General features: G+C 48.6%; 1 protein-coding gene across 1 annotated transcript in view; it reads left to right on the forward strand.

Annotated features, from left to right (window-relative positions):
• The first annotated feature begins 12,847 nt into the window (after positions 1 to 12,847).
• The window catches only part of DAXX (death domain associated protein), a 28,074-nt gene continuing 13,881 nt past the window's right edge, over positions 12,848 to 27,040 (forward strand). Inside the window, exons 1-3 of the mRNA XM_056539498.1 lie at positions 12,848 to 12,984; positions 19,005 to 19,270; positions 20,297 to 21,107. Of these exons, the coding sequence (XP_056395473.1) occupies positions 19,079 to 19,270; positions 20,297 to 21,107 (1,003 nt within the window). The 5' untranslated portion in view covers positions 12,848 to 12,984; positions 19,005 to 19,078. The remainder of the gene's footprint in view (positions 12,985 to 19,004; positions 19,271 to 20,296; positions 21,108 to 27,040) is intronic.

Consider the following 27,040-nt stretch of genomic DNA (forward strand, 5'->3'; position numbering starts at 1 on the left):
GATCTCCCCCTCCCAGCCAGAGACTCTCACACTTATCCTGGTTGATCTTGGACCCGGATGCCTCCGAGTAGCGGTCCACCTCTGACATCACCCATCTGACCTCCTCTTGTGAGGAGACAAACACAGTGACATCATCAGCATATGCTACCGCCCTCAGAGCCGAATCCGGCACCGCCAGGTCCATTCTCACCCCCGCCAACGGTCCACAATCAATCCTCCTAGGGAAAGGATCAATTGCAAACACGTACAGCAAAGGGCTTAAAGGACAACCCTGACGGACACCAGATCCAACCTCAAAGGAGCGACCAATCCAACCATTCACAAGCGGGAAACTCTCTGCCCCTGCATACAAGGTCTTAAGCCAATCAACAAACCCCCCCGGCAGGCCATATCTCAGAAGAACAGACCAGAGGTACTCATGGTTAACCCGATCAAACGCTTTTGCCTGATCCAAGGACAGCAAGTACCCCTTCCAGTGGCCAGCCCTACCCTGCTCCACAGCCTCCCGGACACTGAGCACAGCACTAAATGTACTGCGGCCCGGAACAGAGCAATGCTGAGCCCCCGAAAGGAGCCGGGGTGCAAACTCCACCAGCCGGTTAAACAGCACTTTTGCCAAGATCTTTCTGTCCGCATTGAGAAGAGCTATGGGACGCCAATTCTCAATGTGGGACGGGTCTTTACCCTTTGACAAGATGATCAGCGCTGACCTCCTCATTGTCTTTGGCAGAGTGCCCGAGGATAGACACTCATTAAAAACCGCAGTCAAGAGGGGAACCAAAGTGTCCTTAAAGGTCTTGTAGAACTCAGATGTTAAGCCATCCGGACCGGGTGACTTCTTGAGGGCAAGCCCATCAATCGCCATCCTGACTTCCTCTTCCCGGATCATCTCTGTCAAAACGTCAAGAGAGGGGTCTACTCCTGGTTCAGGGATGGTTTCAGCCAAGAAAACTGATACCTTATCTCGATCTAGATCCTTCCTTCCCAAGAGGTGCGAGTAGAAGGATCTGACGACCTCCAGGATCCCTGATCTGGACCTTTTCAAGGATCCCGTACTATCAATCAGTCCTGAGACTATTTTACTATTCACTGACATCTTGCAGTTTCTGTAAGGGTCGGGCGAGCGGTACTTTCCGTAATCCCTCTCAAAAACCAAAGATGCGTGTCTGTCGTACTGGCACTTCATCAGCAAGGACTTCACTCTGGAGATATCATCACGACTACCTCCAGTCGAGACAAGGTTCTCAAGTTTCTTCCTCAGGCCCTGGTACAAACGGTACCTGTTTAGGCTTCTGAGGCCCGAGAGCTGGCGGAAGAATGTTGCAACCCTTTTCTTGAAGATCTCCCACCACTCTGACTTACTGCTACAAAGGCCCAGCAATGGTACCTGGCTCTGAAGAAAATCCTCAAAGGACTGTCTTATCTCCGCTTCTTCCAAGAGAGACGAATTCAGCTTCCAATAGCCTCTGCCCATCCGGGGGGTCTCTGTGACATTCAGAGAAAACAAAATTAAACAGTGATCGGAGAACTCCACCTCAACAACAGACACTGCTGAAGAGACGGCTTCCTCCTTCAAATAAAACCTGTCTATCCTAGACCTACAACTACCCCTATGATAGGTGAATCCCGCGTGGCCTGGGGTGTACCGGATGTGGACATCCACCAGGCGAGCCTCACATGCTATGCTATTAAGGGCGACGCTATCATAAGTCAGCTTGTCTCTGGAACCTCCCCTGTCTTGGGGCCTCGTGACAGCATTGAAGTCCCCTCCAAAGACCACCTGCCGACTTGTAAAAAGATAGGGCTTGATCCTCATAAAGAGACACTTCCGGTCCCACTTAGACTGTGGGCCATAGATGTTAATAAGGCGAAGTTCTTGTCCCTTCATGAGGACATCTAAGATCAGGCACCTCCCCATTTCTAACTCGATAACCCGTCGGCATTCTACCGCTGCGGTAAAAAGGACCGCCACTCCGCTATACGGCTCGGCCCCAAGAGACCAGTAGGAGGGCCCATTCCTCCACTCTCTTTTAGCCTTGTAGATAGATGACATATCTGTTAGCCTGGTCTCCTGCAAAAATAAAATATCAGCATTAATATGGGCAAAAAAATCATAGGCCGCAAATCGAGCTGTATCTGACTTAATGCTGGCAACATTAATGGATGCCAGAGTCAACGGAGAGGGTGCCGCCATCGAGGGTGATTGAGTTAGACAGCTTTCTTTTTCCCACCATCCTTCCCATCCACCCCACCACCCTCCTCATCAGATGATGGTTTACCCCTTTTTAGTGAGATGGATGTGTCCATTTTCCCATTATATACTTTTTCCTCGTCCCCTGACTCTGGGCCAGTCTCCCCCCCTGAAGACATAGATTCCCCAGGGAGAGAGGACTCAGCGTCTCCTGTGAGCCCCCCCGCAACATCCGGAACCTCACCCACCGCCCCCTCCCCCTCCGAAGAGGAAATGTCGCGGAGAGCTCGGAACCGGTTGGAGAGACCAATCAGAGGGAGATCAGTTGTACCTTCCTTTGGCATCTGGCGGGTGGGAGAAGATATTACATCTCCTCTTTTTTTATTCCTCCGAGTACCCCGCTTTGTTTCTGCCCATCCCCCACTGTCCTCATCCGCGCTCTCACCATGGGAGGACAGTGAGGAGACAGCATCCCCCTCTTTGTGGATCCTCCCAATCTCCTCATCCAGTTCACTATCCCCCAGGGCCTCAGCAGTAAGACTGGCCGCAGGGACAGGATCAGGAGTCACCCCAGTTGGTTGATGCTCCTGTGAGTCCTGAATCTCCCTATCCCTTTGGCGCTTCTTGAGACGCCTCAGTTGGGCAGGCGTCTTCTGCTCACTTTTCTTCCCTGGCCCCTGCACCCCTTCATCCCCGACGGCCATCGCCCCAGCAGAATCCACCTCAAGGCTTACTCCCACCGGGGCAACAACCGCGTTGACAAAGGAACGAGGGCAGCGACTGAATGGGTGACCTAAGTCACCACACAGGTGACACCTAATCTCCGCACAAGATGCAGCGAGATGACCTATTTCCCCACACAGAGTGCACTTCTGCACAGTGCAATTGGCACTAAAATGTGTGGGGTCACCACATCTGTGACAGAGCTTCGGCTGACCCTGGTAGAAGATCTGGATACGATCTCTTCCGAGGAAGGTCGCAGATGGTAAATGGGTAACTGTGTTTCCTGAACGCCTCAGTTTCACCATAAACGTCCAGGCCCCTGACCAGATGCCATATTCATCCCTGTTCTTTTTTGGGACCTCCACCACCTCTCCATACCGACCTAGCCACGTCATGATGTCAATACAAGAGAGTGATTCGTTACGGGTTAAAACGGTCACTTTCTTGACATTATTTTGGCGAGACACCGCCTGAATGGCAAAGTCTCGCCAGCCGGGTTCGTTCTTTACCAACTCATAATTCGACCAGAAGAGCTCAAGCCCCTCCGGCCGAACAAAGCTGATATCGAACTCAGGGGTACCATAAGGATGTATCAAGGCATAGATGTCAGCTGCCTTAAAGCCCAACTTCAGCAGAAGCTCAACAACTTTAGCTCTTGGAGGACATGTATCACTGCCTCTCCACCTCAGCCGGACCACATTCCTACGGAGACCACCTGGCCCGGCTGTAGGGAGGGACCACACATTATCCCCCCCTCTTTCCTCTCGGAAGGCTGAAAGACCATGTCTCTCTATCCAGAAGGATAGATCAACCTCCCTACCCTCTACATTGATCGATCTCTCCCCTCTCCTTAAGGCCCCCAGGAGACGCTGCTGCAAACTGCTCTCCCCAGAGCCAGAGGACGAGGAAGGTGCCCCCCTCCCCCCAGCGGTGACATTTGCGTAGCTGCTACCGGTGCTGCCACCGCTGGGGGTGCAACTGGACTAGGCCCTACATCCCTACCACTAATCTGCGCCCCTTCACCACCCTCCTCCACATAATCCATACCCAAACCATTGTCACATGTTTTAGCTAATGTGCCCCCCCATACCTCCACCCGTGCTACAGCCTAAACCACCATTCAAAGCCCCAGACAGATTATTAACAGATACATTCACTCCTTCATTCACTATTACATTAACTTTCTCACTCATACTGGCTGGACCGGTGCGTTCTGGTGCAGATTTTGTACCATCAGCATCACTGGGTACCAGAGCTGGAGCCACCACCACAGGACAGGTCACCGGTCCCTTATACAAGGACCGGGAAGCCTGCCTAGCCTGCTTATTAGCGGCCCCATCCCTGTTTTTATTGGTACCCTCCGCCTGCTCCTGGGCGCCGCTGATCTGGATCAGCGGCGCCAATACAAAATAGGGGTTTAAGTCCAGTCTTTCTGGGAGGCGAAGACATCTTAGCCCCGGCAGCTCCTCCACGACGACACCGCTGCTCCAAAGGAACAGCAGTGCCAACGCTCAGAGCCACCGGAGCTCCCGCAGCCGACTCTGGCACAAAATCGCCCCCCCCCTCCCGTTAGGGAGCAACCCAATGTGCCAGAGCCTTTACTGCCCATCGCTGGGTGAATATCACTGTCCGACCTCACAGCCGATACACTGTCTGCTCCACCACTGTTACTGCAAACAGCTATGGAGCTCACCGCCACACTAGACTCCATACTCTCCCCACTCTCCTGCACTGAGTCCACAGCAGAACTCAGGCTGGGCTGAGAAATGGGGTTCACACAGTGAGCTGACCCTGCGGCCAGTCCGGGGGGTTCAGGGAGGGGGGTATATACAAATGTTACCTGCTCCTGGAGCTTGGTCTTCTTTGACTTCTTCTTTTTCCTTCCCCCAGGTGCCTCCTCTGGTAACTCATGTCCAAATGTGAAGTCCTGGAGGAGACCTGGGGACTCCAGGAGCTGGATCTGGGCCATCAGCGCCCCTCCCTGGTGACTGGTGCTACTCTCATCCCCCGAACCGCCAGGGCCGCAGCCAGATGACATTGCCACTTGCCCTGCAGGGAGCCCACTGTATGGGGTGAGATGTTGCAGACCCCCGGGTGGATTTGGCTCAACATTATCGGCCTCCGCAACGTCTCCTTCCTCCTCCACCCGTGGCTGAAGCCCCCTCAGCTTTCTTTGCTTCTCCCTCTCCTTTTCTGCAAAGCGATCTTCATTCTGAAGCTTTTCTTTAAATGGCCCGCTGTTCTCCAAAATAAAAGTTTTCCTTTTCTTTAGATTGCTGATGCTGGTTTTAAGCTGTTTAATCCTTGCTGACAGCTCAGCCTTCTGGCGTTTTGACGCGGTTTCCATTAAGGCTTTTGCCTCCTGTACCTCCTCCTGGAGCCTATACAAGCTGCTCCTTGCTTCTTTATATCCCTGAAGTATCTCTGCAACACGGGATCCATAGGTGGTTCCAGGCTCCTGGGCCCTGGGCATTGCCCAATCCTCCTCCACACCTCCATGGGCATTTGGCTTTGCTCCAGGAGGAGTATCACAGTCCATAGTACCTGTAGTACCTTTTGTTGGAGCAGCCTTGCGGCTACTCTTCGTCTCCATGGGGTCAGGAGGTGCTGGAGATACATCGCTGCATCTCCTGGCAGAGCGCCTTAACCCAGAGACATCTGGTGCAGTTCCTGATGCTGGTCCCTCTGCAACTGGTCGCTGGCTCCCCCTGCCCCCCGCGGACCTACTTCGGGGGGCAGGTGTTGGGGTTCTCCGCTCCTCGCTCATACCAGGAAACGAACCCTCCTTCTGGGGAAAGGAAGGTCGCTCCTGGGAGAGAGGTGGATCACTCTCAAGGTCGAGCACACCAAACGCTCACAGAAAGCCCAAACAGGAAGATGCTCCCTCTAGTGGCCAGACTCCAGAGCTGTACTCACTATTCTGCTGGTGAGGTCACTGTGTACATACATTACATTACTTATCCTGTACTGATCCTGAGTTATATCCTGTAGACATTGACATAATGAAATGTGAATAGGGGGTAAGTCCAGTATACAAAATCTGACTTCCTTTTAAAGTTCTGTAGGCGATGCAATGTAATTCAACTGCTTAAGGAAAATGAATGCTGAGTTGTTATTGGTTGTAGGATGGAGGAGTGATACACTGTTGCTCTGTGTCTAATGACCCTGCAACCTTCTTTTAAGTTTTGTCTGAACTCCAGAATACCCCTTTAAGATTTTGCTTTACTGGAACGAAGAGGTCTAGGGTTACCTCTAAGGAGCCCCATAGCATTATCCCTTCTCCCCCAAACCTTACAGCTGGCACAATGCAGTCAGGCAGGTAACGTTCTCCCGGCATTTACCAAACCCAGACTTGTCCATCAGACGTCAGATAGAGAAGTGTTATTCATCACTGCACAGAACACATCTCCTCTGCTCCAGAGTCGTCTGGTTTTGGCTTTACACCATTTCATCTGACTCTTTACACCCCCTTCCATCTGGTGCTTTACACCCCTTCATCTGACACTTTACTCCCCCCCACCCCACCCCAGCACATTGCACCCCTCCGTCAGGCACTTTACAGTCCTTCATCTGACTCTTTACTACATTCCATATGACACTTTACACCCTCGATCTGGCACCATACACCCTTCTGTGTGACGCTTTACACACCTCCTTCTGATGCTTTACACGCATCCATCTGACTTTTTACACCATTCCTTCTGACACTTTGGGTATGTTCACACTGCGGAATTCCGCAAGCAGAATTCTGCGCAGTGAACAGTACCATCAGTGTTCATGGGTCTTCCATGAGACCCGTTCACACTGGAATTTCAGCGGCGGACAAAGAACATGTTCATTCTTTGCTCGGGATTCCACGAGTACTGCATAGCAGTCAGTGGTGACCTTACAGTGCCCTGCGGTCCTACCGCCGAAGTATTTTCGTCGGTGACTGCCTAATGGAATCTCCGCTTGCGCAGGGTGAATATACCCTTACACCAACCTCACACGCCTGTTTGGTGCATTACAGACTCCTGTCTGATACTTTACACCCCTCCATCTGACGATTAACACCTCTCCATCTGACGCTTTACACCTCTCCATCTAATGATTTACACCCCTCCATCTGAGGCTTTACACCTCTCCATCTGACGATTAACACCTCTCCATCTGACGATTAACACCTCTCCATCTAATGATTTACACCCCTCCATCTGACGCTTTACACCTCTCCATCTGACGCTTTACACCTCTCCATCTGACGCTTTACACCTCTCCATCTGACAATTAACACCTCTCCATCTGACGCTTTACACCCCTCCATCTGACGCTTTACACCTCTCCATCTGACGATTAACACCTCTCCATCTGACGATTAACACCTCTCCATCTGACGCTTTACACCTCTCCATCTGACGCTTTACACCTCTCCATCTAATGATTTACACCCCTCCATCTGAGGCTTTACACCTCTCCATCTGACGATTAACACCTCTCCATCTGACGATTAACACCTCTCCATCTAATGATTTACACCCCTCCATCTGACGCTTTACACCTCTCCATCTGACGCTTTACACCTCTCCATCTGACGCTTTACACCTCTCCATCTGACAATTAACACCTCTCCATCTGACGCTTTACACCCCTCCATCTGACGCTTTACACCTCTCCATCTGACGATTAACACCTCTCCATCTGACGATTAACACCTCTCCATCTGACGCTTTACACCTCTCCATCTAATGATTTACACCCCTCCATCTGATAATTAACACCTCTCCATCTAATGATTTACACCCCTCCATCTGATAATTAACACCCCTCCATCTGATGCTTTACACCCCTCCATCTGACGCTTTATACCTCTCCATCTGACGCTTTACACCTCTCCATCTGACGCTTTACACTCCATCTGATTCTTTACACCTCTCCATCTGACGCTTTACACCACTCCATCTGACAATTAACACCCCTCCATCTGACGCTTTACACCCCTCCATCTGACGCTTTACACCTCTCCATCTGACGCTTTATACCTCTCCATTTGACGCTTTACACCTCTCCATCTGATGATTTACACCTCTCCATCTGACGCTTTACACCTCTCCATCTGACGCTTACACCTCTCCATCTGATGCTTTACACCCCTCCATCTGATGATTTACACCCCTCCATCTGATGCTTTACACCTCTCCATCTGACGCTTTACACCTCTCCATCTGATGATTTACACCTCTCCATCTGACGCTTTACACCTCTCCATCTGACGCTTTACACCCCTCCATCTGACGCTTTACACCTCTCCATCTGACGCTTTACACCCCTCCATCTGACGCTTTACACCTCTCCATCTGACGCTTTACACCTCTCCATCTGACGCTTTACACCTCTCCATCTGACGCTTTACACCTCTCCATCTGACTCTTTACACCTCTCCATCTGACACTTTATACCTCTCCATCTGACGCTTTACACCTCTCCATCTGATGATTAGTGTTGAGCGGCATAGGCAATATTCGAATTCGCGAATATTCGTGAATATATGGACGAATATTCGTCATATATTCGCGAATATTCGCATATTCGTTATATTCTCGTTTTATTTTCGCATATGCGAAAATACGCGAATGCGAAAATTAACATATGTGAAAATTAGCATATACAAAATTCGCGTATGCGAAACTTCGCATATGCGAAAATTAGCATATGCTAATATTCGCATATGCGAATTTTCGCGCGACAGTCTCACACAGTAGTATTAGATCCTTCTTTACACCACACAAGCTGGAAGCAGAGAGGGATGATCACTGTGATGTGTACTGTGAAAAAAAAAAAAAAAAAAAATACGAATATTCGTAATTACGAATATATAGCGCTATATTCGCAAAATTCACGAATTCGCGAATATGCGATATTCGCGAATAATATTCGAATTGCGAATATTCGCGAGCAACACTACTGATGATTTACACCTCTCCATCTGAGGCTTTACACCTCTCCATCTGACGCTTTACACCTCTCCATCTGACGCTTTACACCTCTCCATCTGACGCTTTACACCCCTCCATCTGACGCTTTACACCTCTCCATCTGACGCTTTACGCCTCTCCATCTGACAATTTACACCTCTTCATCTGAAGATTTACACATTTCCATGTGAAGCTTTACACCTCTCCATCAAATGAATTACGCCTCTCCATCTGACGCTTTACACCTCTCCATCTGACGCTTTACACCTCTCCATCTGACGCTTTATGCCTCTCCATCTGACGCTTTACGCCTCTCCATCTGATGCTTTACGCCTCTCCATCTGACGCTTTACACCCCTCCATCTGACGCTTTACACCTCTCCATCTGACGCTTTACACCTCTCCATCTGACACTTTACACCTCTCCATCTGACGATTTACACCTCTCCATCTGACGCTTTACACCTCTCCATCTGATGCTTTACACCTCTCCATCTGACGCTTTACACCTCTCCATCTGATGATTTACACCTCTCCATCTGACGCTTTACACCTCTCCATCTGACGCTTTACACCTCTCCATCTGATGATTTACACCTCTCCATCTGACGCTTTACACCTCTCCATCTGACGCTTTACACCTCTCCATCTGACGCTTTACACCTCTCCATCTGACGCTTTACACCCCTCCATCTGACTCTTTACACCTCTCCATCTGACGCTTTACACCTCTCCATCTGACGCTTTACACCTCTCCATCTGACTCTTTACACCTCTCCATCTGACACTTTATACCTCTCCATCTGACGCTTTACACCTCTCCATCTGATGATTTACACCTCTCCATCTGAGGCTTTACACCTCTCCATCTGACGCTTTACACCTCTCCATCTGACGCTTTACACCTCTCCATCTGACGCTTTACACCCCTCCATCTGACGCTTTACACCTCTCCATCTGATGCTTTACGCCTCTCCATCTGACGATTTACACCTCTTCATCTGAAGATTTACACATTTCCATGTGATGCTTTACACCTCTCCATCTAATGAATTACGCCTCTCCATCTGACGCTTTACACCTCTCCATCTGACGCTTTACACCTCTCCATCTGACGCTTTATGCCTCTCCATCTGACGCTTTACGCCTCTCCATCTGACGCTTTACGCCTCTCCATCTGACGCTTTACACCCCTCCATCTGACACTTTACACCCCTCCATCTGACGCTTTACACCTCTCCATCTGACGCTTTACACCTCTCCATCTGACGATTTACACCTCTCCATCTGACGATTTACACCTCTCCATTTGACGCTTTACACCCCTCCATCTGACGCTTTACACCTCTCCATCTGACGCTTTACACCTCTCCATCTGACGATTTACACCCCTCCATCTGACGCTTTACACCTCTCCATCTGATGATTTACACCTCTCCATCTGACGCTTTACACCTCTCCATCTGAGGCTTTACACCCCTCCATCTGACGCTTTATACCTCTCCATCTGACGCTTTACGCCTCTCCATCTGACGATTTACACCTCTTCATCTGAAGATTTGCACATTTCCATGTGATGCTTTACACCTCTCCATCTAATGAATTACACCTCTCCATCTGACGCTTTACACCTCTCCATCTGACGCTTTACACCTCTCCATCTGATGCTTTATACCTCTCCATCTGACGCTTTACGCCTCTCCATCTGACGCTTTACGCCTCTCCATCTGACGCTTTACACCCCTCCATCTGACGCTTTACTCCTCTCCATCTGACGCTTTACACCCCTCCATCTGACGCTTTACACCTCTCCATCTGACGCTTTACACCTCTTCATCTGACGCTTTACACCTCTCCATCTGACGATTTACAACCCTCCATCTGACGCTTTACACCTCTCCATCTGACGCTTTACACCTCTCCATCTGACGCTTTACACCCCTCCATCTGACGCTTTACACCTCTCCATCTGACAATTTACACCTCTTCATTTGACGCTCTACACCTCTCCATCTGACGTTTTACACCTCTCAATATGGCTCTTTCTGTCTGACACATTAGGCTAGGTTCACACTACGATTTGTAACTACGGTTCCCGTATACGGGACCACGTTTTTCTCTGCGGTCGGGAAACCGCATACGGCCAAAAAAGCAGCCGACCGGAGGCTGCGGTTCACTCTGGTCGGCTCATAGACATGCATTAAATACGGTTCTCCTATACAGCTGAGTGCGGGCGCCGTGATTAAGCCCCGCCCCCTCCTCCCAGCCATATACGGGAACCGTAGTTACAAATCGTAGTGTGAACCCAGCCTTACACAACTTTATGTGACGCCTCATACCCCTCTGCCTGATGCCTTATACCTCTTCACTTTACACTATTCCATCTGATGCTTTACAACATTCCATCTCTTTACACCCTCTATCTATCTCTTTACACCCCTCTGTCTATCTCTTGACACCTCTCTGTCTATCTCTTTACACCCCTCTGTCTATCTCTTTACACCTCTCTGTCTATCTTTTTACACCCCTCTGTCTATCTCTTTACACCCCTCTGTCTATCTCTTTACACCCCTCTGTCTATCTCTTTACACCCCTCTGTCTATCTTTTTACACCTCTCTGTCTATCTCTTTACACCCCTCTGTCTATCTCTTTACACCCCTCTGTCTATCTCTTTACACCCCTCTGTCTATCTCTTTACACCCATGGCTGATGGGGGAAGATCCAGGAGGAGAGACATCTCGGGAAATGACTTGTTTCAGTGGTGGCTGCTATTATAGTACGCGCTGGTATCAGGATGCACTATTGATCATCCCATTCGATCACGTGATTTTCTTACGTCTGCTGTGACACGGTGTGGATTGCGCTATTTCTAAATTCACATATAATATGACCGCTGCATAAAAACAACTGTATTTTGACAAACCTTCACAATCATTACATAGGTAACATGCTGCAATGATAAAAATGCAGTGTGAACTCGTCCTTATGGAAACACTAAGGCAGTGTAGTCTCTACCTGTGGCCCTCCGGCCAATGGCTGTCCTGGCATGCTGGGAGTTGAAGTTCTGCAACTCCCAGCATGCCCTAACAGTGAGGACATGCAGGGATTTGTAGTCGCTATGGCTTGCGGGCCAGTGGTAGTTGCGGGCAGGTTGTGACCAATCACGGCACCGCCTGGGAAATATAAAATTACAGGCTCCACAACCCGGCCACCCGCCCACAACTACCACTGGCCCGCTAGCCATTGCGACTACAATTCTCTGCATGTCCTCACTGTTAGGTCATACTGGGAGTTGTAGTCTTGCAACAGAGTACGTCGGTGGACTACGTCGATGACCAGTGTTTTTTTTTTTGTTGTTAATTTTTGTTTAAAATTAATAAAATGGTTAACGAGGGCTTGTGGGAGAGTGTTATTTATGCAAAATATGTGTGTTATTCCCCGGGTGGGCGAGAACCATTGTTACTGGTCTTCCCCAGCCTAAATAACAGCAGCCTGTTACCACAGGAGCGCCATTTTTGACGCTCCGTGCCTGTTGGTACCGACTCTTCCCGACACCCCTGTGGCGGTGGATACCGGGGTAGTAATTGGGGGTTAGCGCTAGCTGTTTTTGTGGCTAACGCTAAGCAATGGATCTGTCTATAAGACAGCTTCCACTACTAAGCCTGTAAAGTAAAAAAAAAAAAATGAAAAAAACACAATTTAAAAAAAAAATTATTCCAAAAAACACTCCCCCACAAGCCCTCGTTAACCATTTTATTGCAAAACGAATTAAACCTCTTTGTTGCCCATGGTGACCAATCAAAGCTCTGCTTTCATTTTCTTCAACTGCTTCGGTCATTCAAAAAGCCCAGCTCTGATTGGCCGCTTGGCCAACAAAAGACGCAGTACTGATGTCTGTACTGTAACCACGCCCCCTAAAGGTGGCGTCTCCCGCCATTTGTCTTGCCCGCTTCTCTAGGTTATTATTATAATCCTCCTCAGGCCCCGCCCCCTCCCCTCGCGGTGTGCTGCGTCACGTCATGGCGTCGGCGTCTCGCGCTTTCCGGAAACGGAAGTGAAGTTGTCTGGCGTTTCTGACGTTACAGGAGGCCGGAAGTGGCGGGAGAAGACGCTGAGCGGTAATTTGCGGAGCTGGGTTGTCTGTGTTGTCGGGCGGTTTGTGTGTTCTGCCGGCCGGGCGGGGTGTGTTATGTGTTTATCGGTGAGGCAGGGTGTGTGTGCGCCGGGCTGTACCGGGGCCCCGTGTGTCCTCGTTATCCGGCACCGGCTGTCATCATTTCCCCTCATACTCCGGACAGCCGGTGTCGTCTCATCACTTCACCGTCCAGAATTTATTATAACAAAACCCCGGGGTCAGTGATGGTTCCAGGGCTGTGTGATCTCCCTCCTGCCTTCCCTTTGTTATGGCTCTTTATAAAGTGACAACCAATATGGCCGCCATCATATTCTTCCCCCAACCAGAGTTGTCACCCGGGTCTCCATATAGTGTTAATCCTTTACTATTCAGGAAGGGCAGTGGAGATGTATTATAGATTGTATCACCATGAGATAGATATATATTTATATATACACACAAACATGGGTGACTGTATTGCCATGAGATATATAGATGTGGGTGGCCGCGGCGTATATAGATGTGGGTGGCCGTGGCGTATATAGATGTGGGTGGCCGCGGCGTATATAGATGTGGGTGGCCGCGGCGTATATAGATGTGGGTGGCTGCGGCGTATATAGATGTGGGTGGCCGCGGCGTATATAGATGTGGGTGGCCGCGGCGTATATAGATGTGGGTGGCCGCGGCGTATATAGATGTGGGTGGCCGCGGCGTATATAGATGTGGGTGGCCGCGGCGCCTATAGATGTGGGTGGCCGCGGCGTATATAGATGTGGGTGGCCGCGGCGTATATAGATGTGGGTGGCCGCGGCGCCTATAGATGTGGTGGGGGGCGGGCGCGGCGCCTATAGATGTGGGGTGCGGCTCCTATAGATATGTGTGTGGATGGGGGGCGCGGCGCCTATAGATGTGGGGGCCGGCGCCTATAGATATGTGTGTGTGGATGGGGGGGCGCGGCGCCTATAGATGGGTGGGGGGGCAGTGGCGTATAGATGTGGGGGGCCGCGTCGTCGTGGCGTATAGATGTGGGTGGCCGTGGCGTATAGATGTGGATGGCCGTGGTATATACAACTTGAGATATATATACACACACACACACGAGTGACCACATAGAGAGTGAGAGAAAGGGGAAATATATATATACACATATATTTCTATCTCACACACACATGAGCGACTGCAGGTCCTGTAACTTCACTGTATGTGTTTTTATTTTTTTACTGTATATGGTGGAATAGAATATCATGTACCACATAGGATAGAATTATGCCAACGTGACCCCCTTGGCCCTTCTCGGTCTTGTTGGGGTCTGTAGATTTCACTAATGGACTTCAGAAAAGTGGCCATAGCCTAGGACCCTGTTCACATGTCATGTTTACCTTGGTGTATGTGAGAAGTTCTGTTTACTTATGTGTATAGATCCCACATGTATGACACGGCTGGTTCTGGCTGTCACTGTCCTTAGGTAGCTATACATATGTATGATGATCAACTCGGAGGCTTCTCTCTTCAAGAACAAAGGGATTGGGGGGTTGAAATCCAACATGTCTGATCTGTCCCCTCCCCCATCGTCACGTCTGTTGGGAAGCGTCGGGAGGTCCCCATACACGGGGGGCTGGTCCTGATGACTGGGGCTTTTACTGTATAGTAGGAGAGTTAAGTCTGCTACAGTGTATATTTATTCTTAACAATGGGAGCCTATGGTAGGCCCAAAGGTTTTGCCGCTGTATATAGTGGCATATGTTGAGTATACATCAGGGAATACTCCCATTGTGTACATCTGATGGAAGGTAAACAAAAACAGCCTTGCAAATGACTGTACATATGGCCGATAGGGGAAAGTGTGTATAGATATAAATTGTATGTTTGTATGTGTAATTTTTATTTTATTTTTTTAATTGTGTTCTGTATCACCCAAAATGCAAGAAAAAGTGCAAACGTGTCACACTAAAAAAAGTGAACAAAGGATGCGGTCTATCACTAAGCCCTTCTCCAACAGGAGAGAGGCCCCCCAACAAACCTACCCTTCACCTCCGGGCCAAAAGGCACCTGCAAGGAGGATCCAGCTTTGATGCCCCTTTTCAGCAAAGCTACTAAGGGGCCACAAATGCCCCTGGCTTCAACCTAGGTGTTAACCACTGTATCAGCCAAGGAGATGTATACTGATGGCATCTCGACTGAAGCCAAGGTGCCCGGGGGTTGAAGGGAGGCGAGGAACCTGATAGTATGGCTGGGCAGTATACCGGTTCATACCGAATACCGAATTCTTTGGGCTGCACGATATGAATTTTCCCCCATACCGCAATACAGGTTGGGCCCCTCCCCCTCGGGAATGTATTATCAGCCCAGCGCAGCGCTGTCCCCACATCGGGGAACTAATCCTGTTATCAGCCAGCGCTGTTCTACCCCCCCCCCCCCCCCCCCAATTAATGATTAGCCCAGCGGGGTACTACTCACATATATCACCCGCCAGCACTGCCCCCCTCCTTTGTTGGGGGCCGCCAGGCGCTGGAACGCTATACTGTACGCCAGTGGTCTCCAACCTGCAGACCTCCAAATGTTGCAAAACGGCTGTCCGGGCATGCTGGGAGTTGTAGTTTTGCAACAGCTGGAGGTCCGCAGGTTTGTGACCACTGCTGTACGCTGTATCCATATGCCCGGGCTGCAAAAGATAAAGAAAATAAACTGTAACTTACCTACGTCGGCCTTTCGCTGGGGACGGGGACGTCGGACAGCCGCCAGCCTATCACCGACCGGAGCGATGTCCCGCCCCGACCAGTGATAGGCTGAGCGCACTGTCATGTAAGGAGCTCTGGTCGGCTTCTTTCATGACAGTGCGCTCAGCCTATCACTGGTCGGGGCGGGACATCGCTCCAGTCGGTGATAGGCTGACGGCTGTCCGACGTTCCCGTCCCCAGCGTGTGGCCGACGTAGGTAAGTTAAAATGTATTTTCTGTATCTTTTGCAGCCCGGGTATAGGGATACAGCGTACAGTAGTGGTCTCCAACCTGCGGACCTCCAGCTGATGCAAAACTACAACTCCCAGCATGCCCGGACAGCCATTGGCTGTCGTCGGCCCCCAAGAAGGAGGAGGGCAGTGCTTGAAGGTGACATATTTGAGTAGTACCCCGCTGGGCTGATCATTAATTGGAGGGGAGCAGAACAGTGCTGGCGGATCACATGATTTGGGGGAGGAGCCGCCGAACACCGCACGCGGGTCACATGATTGGGGCGAGGGGTGAAAATACCGTTATATACCGTTATATACCGTGGAACTGCCGTAAGTTAAAAAAAATACCGTGATACAAATATTTGGTCATACCGCCCAGCCCTACCTGATGGCCACACACACCTCCCATAGACCACCAGGAGGGACACCCAGAAGGGCTACCACATCCTGACAAATCCTGTGTACAAGAACAAACACATAAAAGTGGATGAGTGCAGATATACTGCCCGGCCGGATCTATAAATATTTCCCTGATCCTAGCCAGAAGGCCGGGATACCAAGGGTGAGTGCCAAAGATGGAGAGTTAAAGGGATTATCCAGGAAAAAACTTTTTTTTTAAATATATATATTAGGGATCGACCGATTATCGGTATGGCCGATATTATCGGCCGATAATCACGATTTTGGACATTATCGGTATCGGCAATTACCTTGCTGATAAGCCGATAATGTCCCCCGCACCGCGACCGCCACCCCCCCCCCCCCCCGACCCGCCACACCGCACACCCGACCCACCGCACCGCGTCGCACCCTCCACCGTGATGCTAGGCGGTATACCGGTATGGATTTTTGCCCATACCGCTTTACTGGTCGGGCCCCTCCCCCACCCTCTGAGTCAATAAAAAAATTAAACTTACCCGTAATGGGGGTGGTCCGGGCCATCCATCCTTCCTTCCTGTAGTGTCCGGGGGCGTTCCGGGTGAAGAGTGAACCGGTCCGGGCTGTCCTTCTCCGGCGGTCATCTTCTCCGCTCCGGCCTAGTACTCTGAATAGACGGCGCTACGCGGTGACGTCAGGTGCGTCGCTGCGCACGGGCGTCACTGCGCAGCGGCGTCTATGCAGCGTACTAGGCCGGAGCCTGCCCGGAGTGGAGGAGATGACCGCCGGAGAAGGACAGCCCGGACCAGTTCACTCTTCAACCGGAATGCCGCCGGACACTACAGGAAGGATGGATGGCCCGGACCACCCTGACAGGTAGGGGGAGAGAAGCTTGTGGCGGCGGCGGCCTATGGCACCGCAAAAGCCACTGCAGTGCATTGATTTATAGCGCCCGCTTTAAATCAATGATCTGCAGCGGTGTCGCAGGGGGTTAAATAGCCGATAACTTATACCGGAATATCGGTATAAGTTATCGGCCCTAACCTGCACCGGTTATCGGTATCGGCCCTAAAAAAACGATATCGGTCGATCCCTAATATATATATCAACTGGCTCCAGAATGTTAAACAGATTTGTAAATTACTTCCATTAAAAAAATCTTAATCCCATCAGTACTTATGAACTTCCGAATTTAAGGTTGTTCTTTTCTGTCTAAGTCCTCTCTGATGACACCTGTCTCGGGAAACGCCCAGTTTAGAAGCAAATCCCCATAGCAAACCTCTTCTAAACTGGGCGTTTCCCGAGACAGGTGTCATCAGAGAGGATTTAGACAGAAATTTTTTTCCTGAATAACCCCGTTAATGGTGCAGTGCTTCCACTTAGTAAGGAATCCATATCCATCCGGTGAGTTTAGGTAGTGCTGGGCGGTATAACCGGTTCATACCGAATTGCGATTTATTTTTATTTTTTTCCTGCACAATATGAATTTTTCCCATACCGCAATACCGGTTGTGGGACACCACTCCCCCCATTATCAGCCCAGCGCTGCGCTGTACCCCCCATCGGGTAACTAATCATATGTGACCAGCGAGCGCTGCTTTTTCTTCCTTAGTCTTTTTGGACCTTACTTGTAGAACCCAAACTGAAACCCACAGCAAGTACAGTATACATGGAGCCCAATATTACTCCTAGGTTATATAAAGCATAACTGGAATGGTATGAGGCCTCTGCTGGGTTTGGGCACATTTTACAGGTCAGGAGCAACAACTAATCAAACTCTGATATACAAGCAATCAGCACATGATGGGAGTTGTAGTGTTAAAACGCCAAAAAAAAAACCAAAAAATCCTGTTTTGGTACCCGGATATACAGGCTGTCCGGGCATGCTGGGAGTTGGTTTTGCAACAGCTGAAGGCACCCTGGTTGGGAAACACTGCCCTAAAGTATTTATACTACCAAGGTTGGCTTCTGGTTAGGCCTTAAAACGTGAGTGACTGCCGCTGTATACTGCTGAGTGTTGACACAAAGAAATAAACACCAGACAAAAAGTTGGTATAATCTCCTTCTCAGCAGAAGTTTAGCTCACACTTGCTAGGGAGCTGTCCCAAGGAGTTCTGTTTATTATACGGAAGTACATTGTTTTTTTTATAGTTGAAAAAAAGGGGAGGTTAGTTATCACGTCAAAATCATCATGTTATATTTTGATTGGTTATTTGAGTATTGCGTCTGTATGTATTAGCATTTTAAGCATTCATTTGTTTCTTAACCATAGGTCACTTATGTTGACTTTTCCCTTTTTTACCAGAAAATTCCGGATGTATCCGTCCTTCTGCACAGTCCATATTTCTTCAGATGTTTTGTCTCTATCTTCCAACTTCTTCTTTATCTTGCGTCTTTTGGCCTTGTCCCAAGGTCTTCATCTTAGTTACAAGCGAATAGCAAGATGATATGTCTCATAAGGAAAATAATGTCTATTAAATAAATAATAATCTATTTTAACTATAGATCAGTAATCAAAATCATAATGCTCATCCTTATCAATACAACCTATGGTGCAACAACTTAAATTATCTATTTTCATCAATTACATCGATTTAATGGTTGGAGTCCTAATCTCCACTATATGGGGGACTGTAGCCGGCTATGTTTACCTAATATGTTCTCTTCATGTATTATATCTATTGTGCCTCTTACAGGATCCCCTCGGTTATCACCCTATAAGCCCTGCCATGTTTAATCCGTCCCAACCTTGAGTTTCCGAAAGAGAAAGATGTCTGCTGTGAATGAGATCATTGTGCTAGACGACGATGAAGACGAGGAAGAACCACCTCGTCCTGCAAAAGCCAAGGCCAGCCTCCGTAATTCACCCAAGCAAACCAATGGAAAGGCAGAAGAAAGCAGCAGCAGCCAGCGGAGTAAGGCCGAGACCATAAGTGCCGAAAATAAGGCGCTGTTCAATGAGGTGAGGACACAAGGCGCTTCATGCTAGTGCACCCTTTTAGAACTATTTTGTGTGTGTGTGTATATGTATATATATATATATATATATATATGTGTGTGTGTGTGTGTATATGTATATATATATATATGTGTGTGTGTGTGTGTGTGTGTGTGTGTGTGTGTGTATGTATATATATATATGTATATGTATAGATAAAGATTTGGTCTGATTCTTTTGCTTCCATATCATTTAAAGGGGTTGTCTGAGAGTATACGCCCAATACTTAATTTAAAATTACACTTCTGCCATCCCACTACCCTCTAAGCATCCTGCAGCTCTGATGCCACAAAAGTAAAATTAATGGTCTCAGGTTATGCAACAGCGTTGGACACCTTGTAGCATGGGAGTTTTTTTTTTGTATAGTCGCAGTATTATATAGCAGTGCAGGTTACGTGACAAGACAACCATATATGTGTTATGTAATTACATTACTTTATAACTGTGATCTCCCAGACGTGGCCTACCAGATGTTGCAAAACTACAACTCCTATTGTTGGCTGTCCTGGCATGCTGGGAGTTGTAGTTTTGCACAGTCCGGAGACCACTGCTTTATAACACTAAAGTGATGGGACATATGGAAGCTAGATGAAAGAATCATTTGAAAGGGGCACATAAAGGGCTTTAGCAGGTAAGTGTTCCCCACCAACCTGTTGCAGAACTACAGCTTCCATCATGAGAGGCAAAAGTTGAAGACTGTTACATAAGATGTGTTCTCCAACTCGTAGCTCTGCAGCTGCTTAAAACTTCAACTCCCATCATTCCCTGGCAGCCTTCTGGATATCCATGGGTGGTATACTATTGCATTAGATCAGTGGTCTCCAACCTGTCACCCTCCAGTTTTGGCAAAACTAACTCCCATCATGCCAGAGGCTGTCAGAGCATGGTGGGAACAGTAGTTGTGCAACAGTTGTCGGAACCACAAGTTGGGAAACACTAACAAAAATCTCAGACTATTTTAATTTTGGGATATATGTTGTTTTGTTTCAGTTTGTTGAATTCTGCACAAAATTGACCACTGAGCACCCGGAGGTGATCGAGTTCCTCCAAGGAAGATACTCCAAGGCCAGTCCCTCCTATCTTGCCTCTGTCGAGTTCCGAAACACTGTGGGCCGCTGCCTGACTCGGGTACAAGCCAAGCGGTCAAAAATATTTGTTTACATCAATGAACTGTGCACCGCCCTTAAAGCCAATTCACAAAAACGGAAGGTCAACCTGCAGACGCAAGCCGCCCAGCAGCCCACCCCACCGAGTACTGAAGCCGTAATCGAAAACGATGAGGAGACCGAGGACGCACCAGTAAAGAAAACCGGCTCCAAGCGTCAGATCCGCTACCTGGAGAATCTCCTAAGGATATACTCTGTGGAGATTAAAAAGCTACAGACAAAGGAGCTGACCCTGGATGAGCTCGAAGATGAGGACTCCAGCTACATCCAGGAGTCCAGGCTCAAGCGCAAATTGTTGCGAATCTTCGAAAAACTTTGCGAGCTAAAGGACTGCAATAGCCTTACCGGCCGAGTCATAGAGCAGAGGATACTCTACCGGGGTACGCGCTACCCGGAAATCAACCGGCGCTTGGAGAAGTTCATCAATGGGAGCCGAGACCTCTTCCCGGATTATGGGGATGTCCTACAGGTGGTTGAGCGGGCGAATGATAAGCATCGCTTAGGGCTGTCACGCAAGCAGATGCAAAGCATGGCGCAGGATGCCTTCAGGGAACTTGGTAACAAGCTCCAGGATAGGAGACATTTGGATATGATTTATAACTTTGGCTGCCACCTGACTGATCCCTATAAGAGTGGTGAGTGAAAAGTTACAGCTTTGTCAGTAGCTTCATATTTAGGCAAGCGGGAGTAGTTGCTTTTTACCTTTTTATTCTTTAAAGGGGTACTCCGCTGCTCAACGTTTGGAACAAACTGCTCAGAATGCTGGAGCCGGGAGCTTGTGACGTAATAGCCCCACCCCCTCATGTCACACCCCACCCCCTCAATGCAAGTCTATGGGAGGGGGCGTGACAACAGTCACGCCCCCTCCCATAGACTTGCATTGAGGGGGTGGGGTGTGAGATAACAATCTCCAGTGTTCGGAACAGTTTGTTCCAAACGCTGAGCAGCGGAGTACCCCTTTTAATCTTTGAATATAGTTTCCATTCACAGACAGCATGATGTGGCTGGGACACTAGGCATCCAGGCCATACCATGCCGTCTGTGCATGGAAACTATAATCATTAAGACGAGACAAAGCTTAAAAAACGGGTGAGTGCTACATGCTTTTTTTGATATCTTTCCAATCACTTGCTCATTTGTAAAATGTTTGTGTCTTGCACATCACCTCTGTCGTTTTGATGAGATCCCATAGGGTTAGAGTATCTGTAAGGGAACAGAATGTCAGACCCCCTCCAGCATTGTAATATTTAGGCCTGTCCTTAAAGGAGTAGTCCAGTGGTGAACAACTTATCCCCTATCCTAAGGATATGGGATAAGTTGCAGATTGCGGGGGGTCCGACCGCTGGGGCCCCCTGCGATCTCCTGTACGGAGCCCCGACAGCCCGCGGGAAGGGGGCGTGTCGACCTCAGCACGAAGCGGCGGCCGACACGCCCCCTCAATATAACTCTATGGCAGAGCCGAAGCGCTGCCTTCGGCAATCTCTGGCTCTGCCATAGAGATGTATTGAGGGGGCGTGTCGGCCACCGCTTTGTGCGGGGGTCGACACCCGATATCTGGCCGGAGAGCCTGGCCCCTGTACAGAGAGATCGCAGGGGGCCCCAGTGGTCGGACCCCCGCGATTTCAAACTTATCCCCTATCCCCTAGTCCACTGTAGGGTAGGGTCACATTGCAGCACATCCACAGCAAGTTTCCAGCTGCTGAAACTCTCCCCATTGAGTTTGTGCAAGTGGAATCCTTTGACATAAATGGGTAGCAATGTAATCCTAAAATGAAATTTTAGCTGCGGGAAACACGCTGCAGATCTGCTACGTGTGACCCTACTCTAAACGGGTTTTGTGAGAAATGATTGATGGTCTTCTAACACCTGTTACCCCCACAATCTACCTTGAGAAGCAGAGGACAGAAGCCGAAAGCTTCAGATATTTATGTTTAGGCCATTAATGGACAAGTGTCCAGTATCCTCCAATCATTTCTCATCCTGGAGGGCAATGCATGTCCATACTTTTCTGGGATAGCAGCCTTTTCAGTATACCCCATGTAAAATTAAGTGTCCCTATTATAAAAAACTAAAAATGATATGTTGTAGAGGCCTAGCAAAAGTTTTTATTGGTCGTGGACATCATTTATACTATGGCTGCAACTGATTATTTATGGATAGTCGATTTAATCGATTTGTTTTTTCAGTCTGGCTTCCATCCGTAGTCCAGTTAACCTGTTACTTTCTCTGCGCGCTGGGCGGAGCTTCATGATGTCACTGCTGCTGCTTCTCTTCTGGGCCTCACTGAGAGAAGGCTTGGGGAAGCAGCGGTGATGTCATGAAGCTTCACAAACTGAGAAATGAACAGGTGAATTGGACCATTGAATACTAATCTATAAAATTATTCATTAGGTGCATATTTTCTGCAGCTGATTTTGCTATCCATTGATCTTAATGGGTAGAAAAATATGCAGCTGCAGATACGCAGCAAAATAATCTGCGTATACGCTACGTGGGACCTTACTCAAATAAAAGGAGTACTCCGCTGCTCAGCGTTTTGAATAAACTGTTCCAAACACTGGTGCCGGGGGCACGTGACGTCATTGCCTCGCCCCCTCATGATGTCACCGCCCTGCCCCCTCAATGCAAGTCTGACAGGCGTCTTTCCACCTCTCATAGACTTGCATTGAGGGGGTGGGGCTATGGTGTCACAAACTCCCGACTCCAGCGTTCAGAACAGTTTGTTCCAAACGCTGAGCAGTGGAGTACCCCTTTAATACTCTGTTCAATCTCTAGAGATGAGCAAACTTACAGTAAATTTGATTCGTTACGAACTTCTCAGCTCGGCAGTTGATGACTTTTCCTGCATAAATTAGTTCAGCTTTCAGGTGCTCCCGGGGGCTGTAAAAGGTGGATACAGTCCTAGGAGACTCTTTCCTAGGACTGTATCCACCTTTTCCAGCCCACCAGAGCACCGGAAAGCTGAACTAATTTATGCAGGAAAAGTCAGCAACCGCCGAGCCGAGAAGTTCGTGACGAATCGAATTTACTGTAATTTCGCTCATCTCTATCAATCACAATAACAAATGGCGAGCTTACGGCATTCTGGCTCTGTATCAATTGACAGGGGCAAACTCCTAATGTAAGTCTATGGCGCTGTCCTGGTCTCATAGACACAAAGTGAACTTCTCTCCTCGCTCATGATCAGTCAGGGTTGGAACACTCATGTCCTCCGGACATGTCACGTTTAGTTTTTTCTTATCCTGTAGCTAGTTTCGGGATGCAAACCACAGGCAGTATGAAACACTGACATCTTATCACAGTGATGTATGATTCACTCTGGATCAGCGGTGCCAGAGATATCATGGTTATAACCTCGCCTGGGAACAGGGATCTGAGTCATTGGGGCGGTCCGCCGGTCCTGATTGATCTCTCCCAATACGCAAATAGACAGGTCTGACAATCAGGGCGAGTGGATCACCGCAATGACTCAAGGCTCTGTTAGGATGATTCTTTTCAGTCATTTAGAGTAAATCATAATATCAGGGTTTCAAGCTGCCTGTGCTTTGAAAGTAGTGACATTTTTAAAGGGGTTATCCCAAGATTACGGTCAGGAAAGCTGTCAGGAATCCCCCGAGCTAAGGCATTCAACAACTTTTGTCAAAGCCAGTGAGCATTCACATCATAATGGATAAGTTGGTAATGTTGTCAGCTCATTGGTCAAGAACTTTATTTTCTGCTCAGCAAACCAGTACATTCAAGCTTCAGCACCTTCAAGCCCACTAGCTAGTTTGGATTTTAACAGGAGGCAAGCGCCATATTGTGATTTATAACTACGCAGTGAGAAAATAGAAACTTATACAGTGATCCCTCAACTTACAATGGCCTCAACATACAATAGCTTCAACATACAATGGTCTTTTCTGGATCATTGTAACTTGAAACCAGACTCAACATACAATGCTGCAGATAGTCCAGATCTGCAAAACGTGCCACAACTGGAGGAATTGACCAATCAGAATTGGCATTTTACTGGTAAATCGCCTCTATTACTGAAGAACAAGCACTGACTGGTGTCTGGTAGCGCCCCCTACAGTACAGGGAGGAACTACAAGTTCTGTACTACTCCTTACCTGTGCCAGGGTTAGCTGCTCCTTTGGACACCAAGTAAGGGCGGCTCCATTTGGGACACTGTGTGTACTGTACAGGACCCTGAAGAAGCTCCTGTCCTCTACATAAACCATTGTTTCCCCACCAGGGTGCCTCCAGCTGTTGCAAAACTACAACTCCCAGCATGCCCGGACAGCCAACGGCTGTCCGGGCATGCTGGTAGTTGTAGTTTTGCAACAGCTGGAGGCACCCTGGTTGGGAAACACTGACATAGACAGTGATTACAGCTCCCAGCAGCTATTTCTTTTATATGTAAGGATTTACTTTATCTATATTAGTTATCTACTTATTTTTCTTTCTTCCTCACCTTTTCCTATTGTTGGATGACATTTTGGTGGCTTCAGAACCAATTGCCAGGTTTCCATAGACTTATGGTCTCAACATACAATGGTCTCAACATACAATGGTCGTCCTGGAACCAATTTATATTGTAACTTGAGGGATCACTGTATTAGTTTTAAATAGATACATCTCATTATTCTACTACCCAGAGGTCAGTTGCATAGTTTCAAGCATCACTGGGCACTAGTCAGAACTAAGAAGAGAGTTAACTGAAGCTAGGAAGATTATATATATATATATATATATATATATATATATATATATATATATATATATATATATATATATATATTTCGTGTTTCCCCGAAAATAGGCCCTAGCCGGATTATCGGGGTGGGCTGCAATATAAGCCCTACCCCGATAATAAGGCCTAGACCAGTGGTCTCCAACCTGCAGACCTCCAGATGTTGCAAATGTTTGCAACATCTGGAGGTCCGCAGGTTGGAGACCACTGACCTAGACAATGCCCGGGCTGCAAATATTAAAAAGCAATCTTTAACTTACCTTCGTCCTCCGTTCCCCCGCTGCTAAGGTACCGGCCTCGCTGTCCTCCGCTGTTCTCGCTCGCCGGCCGGCTTCTTACATGACAGTCGGCTCAGCCTATCATCGGCAGAGGCGGGACATCGCTGCGGCCGGTGATAGGCTGAAGGCTCTGAGACGTCACAACACTAGGAAGCAGCAAGAACAGCGGAGGGACCATGAGGCCGGTGCCTTAGCAACGGGGGAATGGAGGACGAACGTAAGTTAAAGATTGCTTTTTAATATTTGCAGCCCGGGCACAGGAATAGATACAGCGCAGCGGCTGATAATTATTTGTCAGGGGGGGAGAGAAGCTGCGCTCGCGGGTGACAAATGATCAGTCCCCCGATGTGGGGATTGTGGGGTGCAGCGCTGGGCTGATTAAATAAATAAGCCCTACCCTGAAAATAAGCCCTAGTGTGTTTTTTGGGGCTAAAATTTATATAAGACCCGGTCCTATTTTATATATATTAAACATTTTACACATTTGAATACAGGGAGCATAGATATCAAAATATAATTTTATCAACAAGTACTTATTTCCTAGGGGTGTGAATCGCCAAGAATTTGGCGATTCGATTCGAATCGCGATACCAGTTTGGCGATTCGATATATCCCGATATATCGCGATACCGTCTAGGTGACGATACATCCCGATACATCGCCCACCTGGGAGCATTCATAGATCCCAATAGACGCCGCTGTCAGCTTTGACAGCGGCGATCTAGTACTCCGGTGCTCACTTTTCTCATGTTATCCCGTCCGGGCTGCAAAATAAAAGAAAACGCACTTTCTCTTACCTGCAAACGAGCCCCCGGAGCTCCGGTACAGGTGTTCGGTCCCCGGGCTGTATTCTTCTTACTTCCTGTTAGCCCGACACGTCACATGGAGCTTCAGCCTATCACCAGCAGAGGCGAACACCTGTACCGGAGCTACGGGGGCTCGTTGGCAGGTAAGATAAAGTGCGTTTTCTTTTATTTTGCAGCCCGGACGGGATAACATGAGAAAAGTGTGCACCGGAGTACTCCTTTTAATGGCCAGCCGCGGCGATCGCCGCATGCTGGCTATTAGCGGCAGCCCCCGGCTACTGAAATCAGCCGGGGGTCGCATAGTACGGAGCGGGCACGAGTCGGAGCCCGCTCCATACACCCAGAGCGACGCCGTGTCAGATCCGGCCTGCCCGGCTCCACAAATGTGGAACTTTTATCTCCTAATGCCCAGGACAGGACATGCTGTTCCGGGCGTCAGGAGATACAAATTCCACATCCCTAAAAGAATCGATTCAAAAATATTTTGAATCGATTCAGTATCGGCAAATGAAAAAATCGCGATTATCGCGAGAATCGATTTTTTTCTTACATCCCTATTATTTCCTATCCATGGGATTGGGGAAAAACACCTTAAAATATCATGTCTGCACCCGTCACCCCCACGATCACTAGACAACTGTCTGCAGGTTATCTTGGTAACCAGACTGCTGTGTAAAGTTGCATCTATTTGTTCTGTATATTTAGTTTTTATATGCTACTGGTGGTGTTTAAAGTGTACCTGTCACTTA

The sequence above is a fragment of the Hyla sarda genome, chromosome 9 (assembly GCF_029499605.1).
Source record: "Hyla sarda isolate aHylSar1 chromosome 9, aHylSar1.hap1, whole genome shotgun sequence".
NCBI classification, from domain to species: domain Eukaryota; kingdom Metazoa; phylum Chordata; class Amphibia; order Anura; family Hylidae; genus Hyla; species Hyla sarda.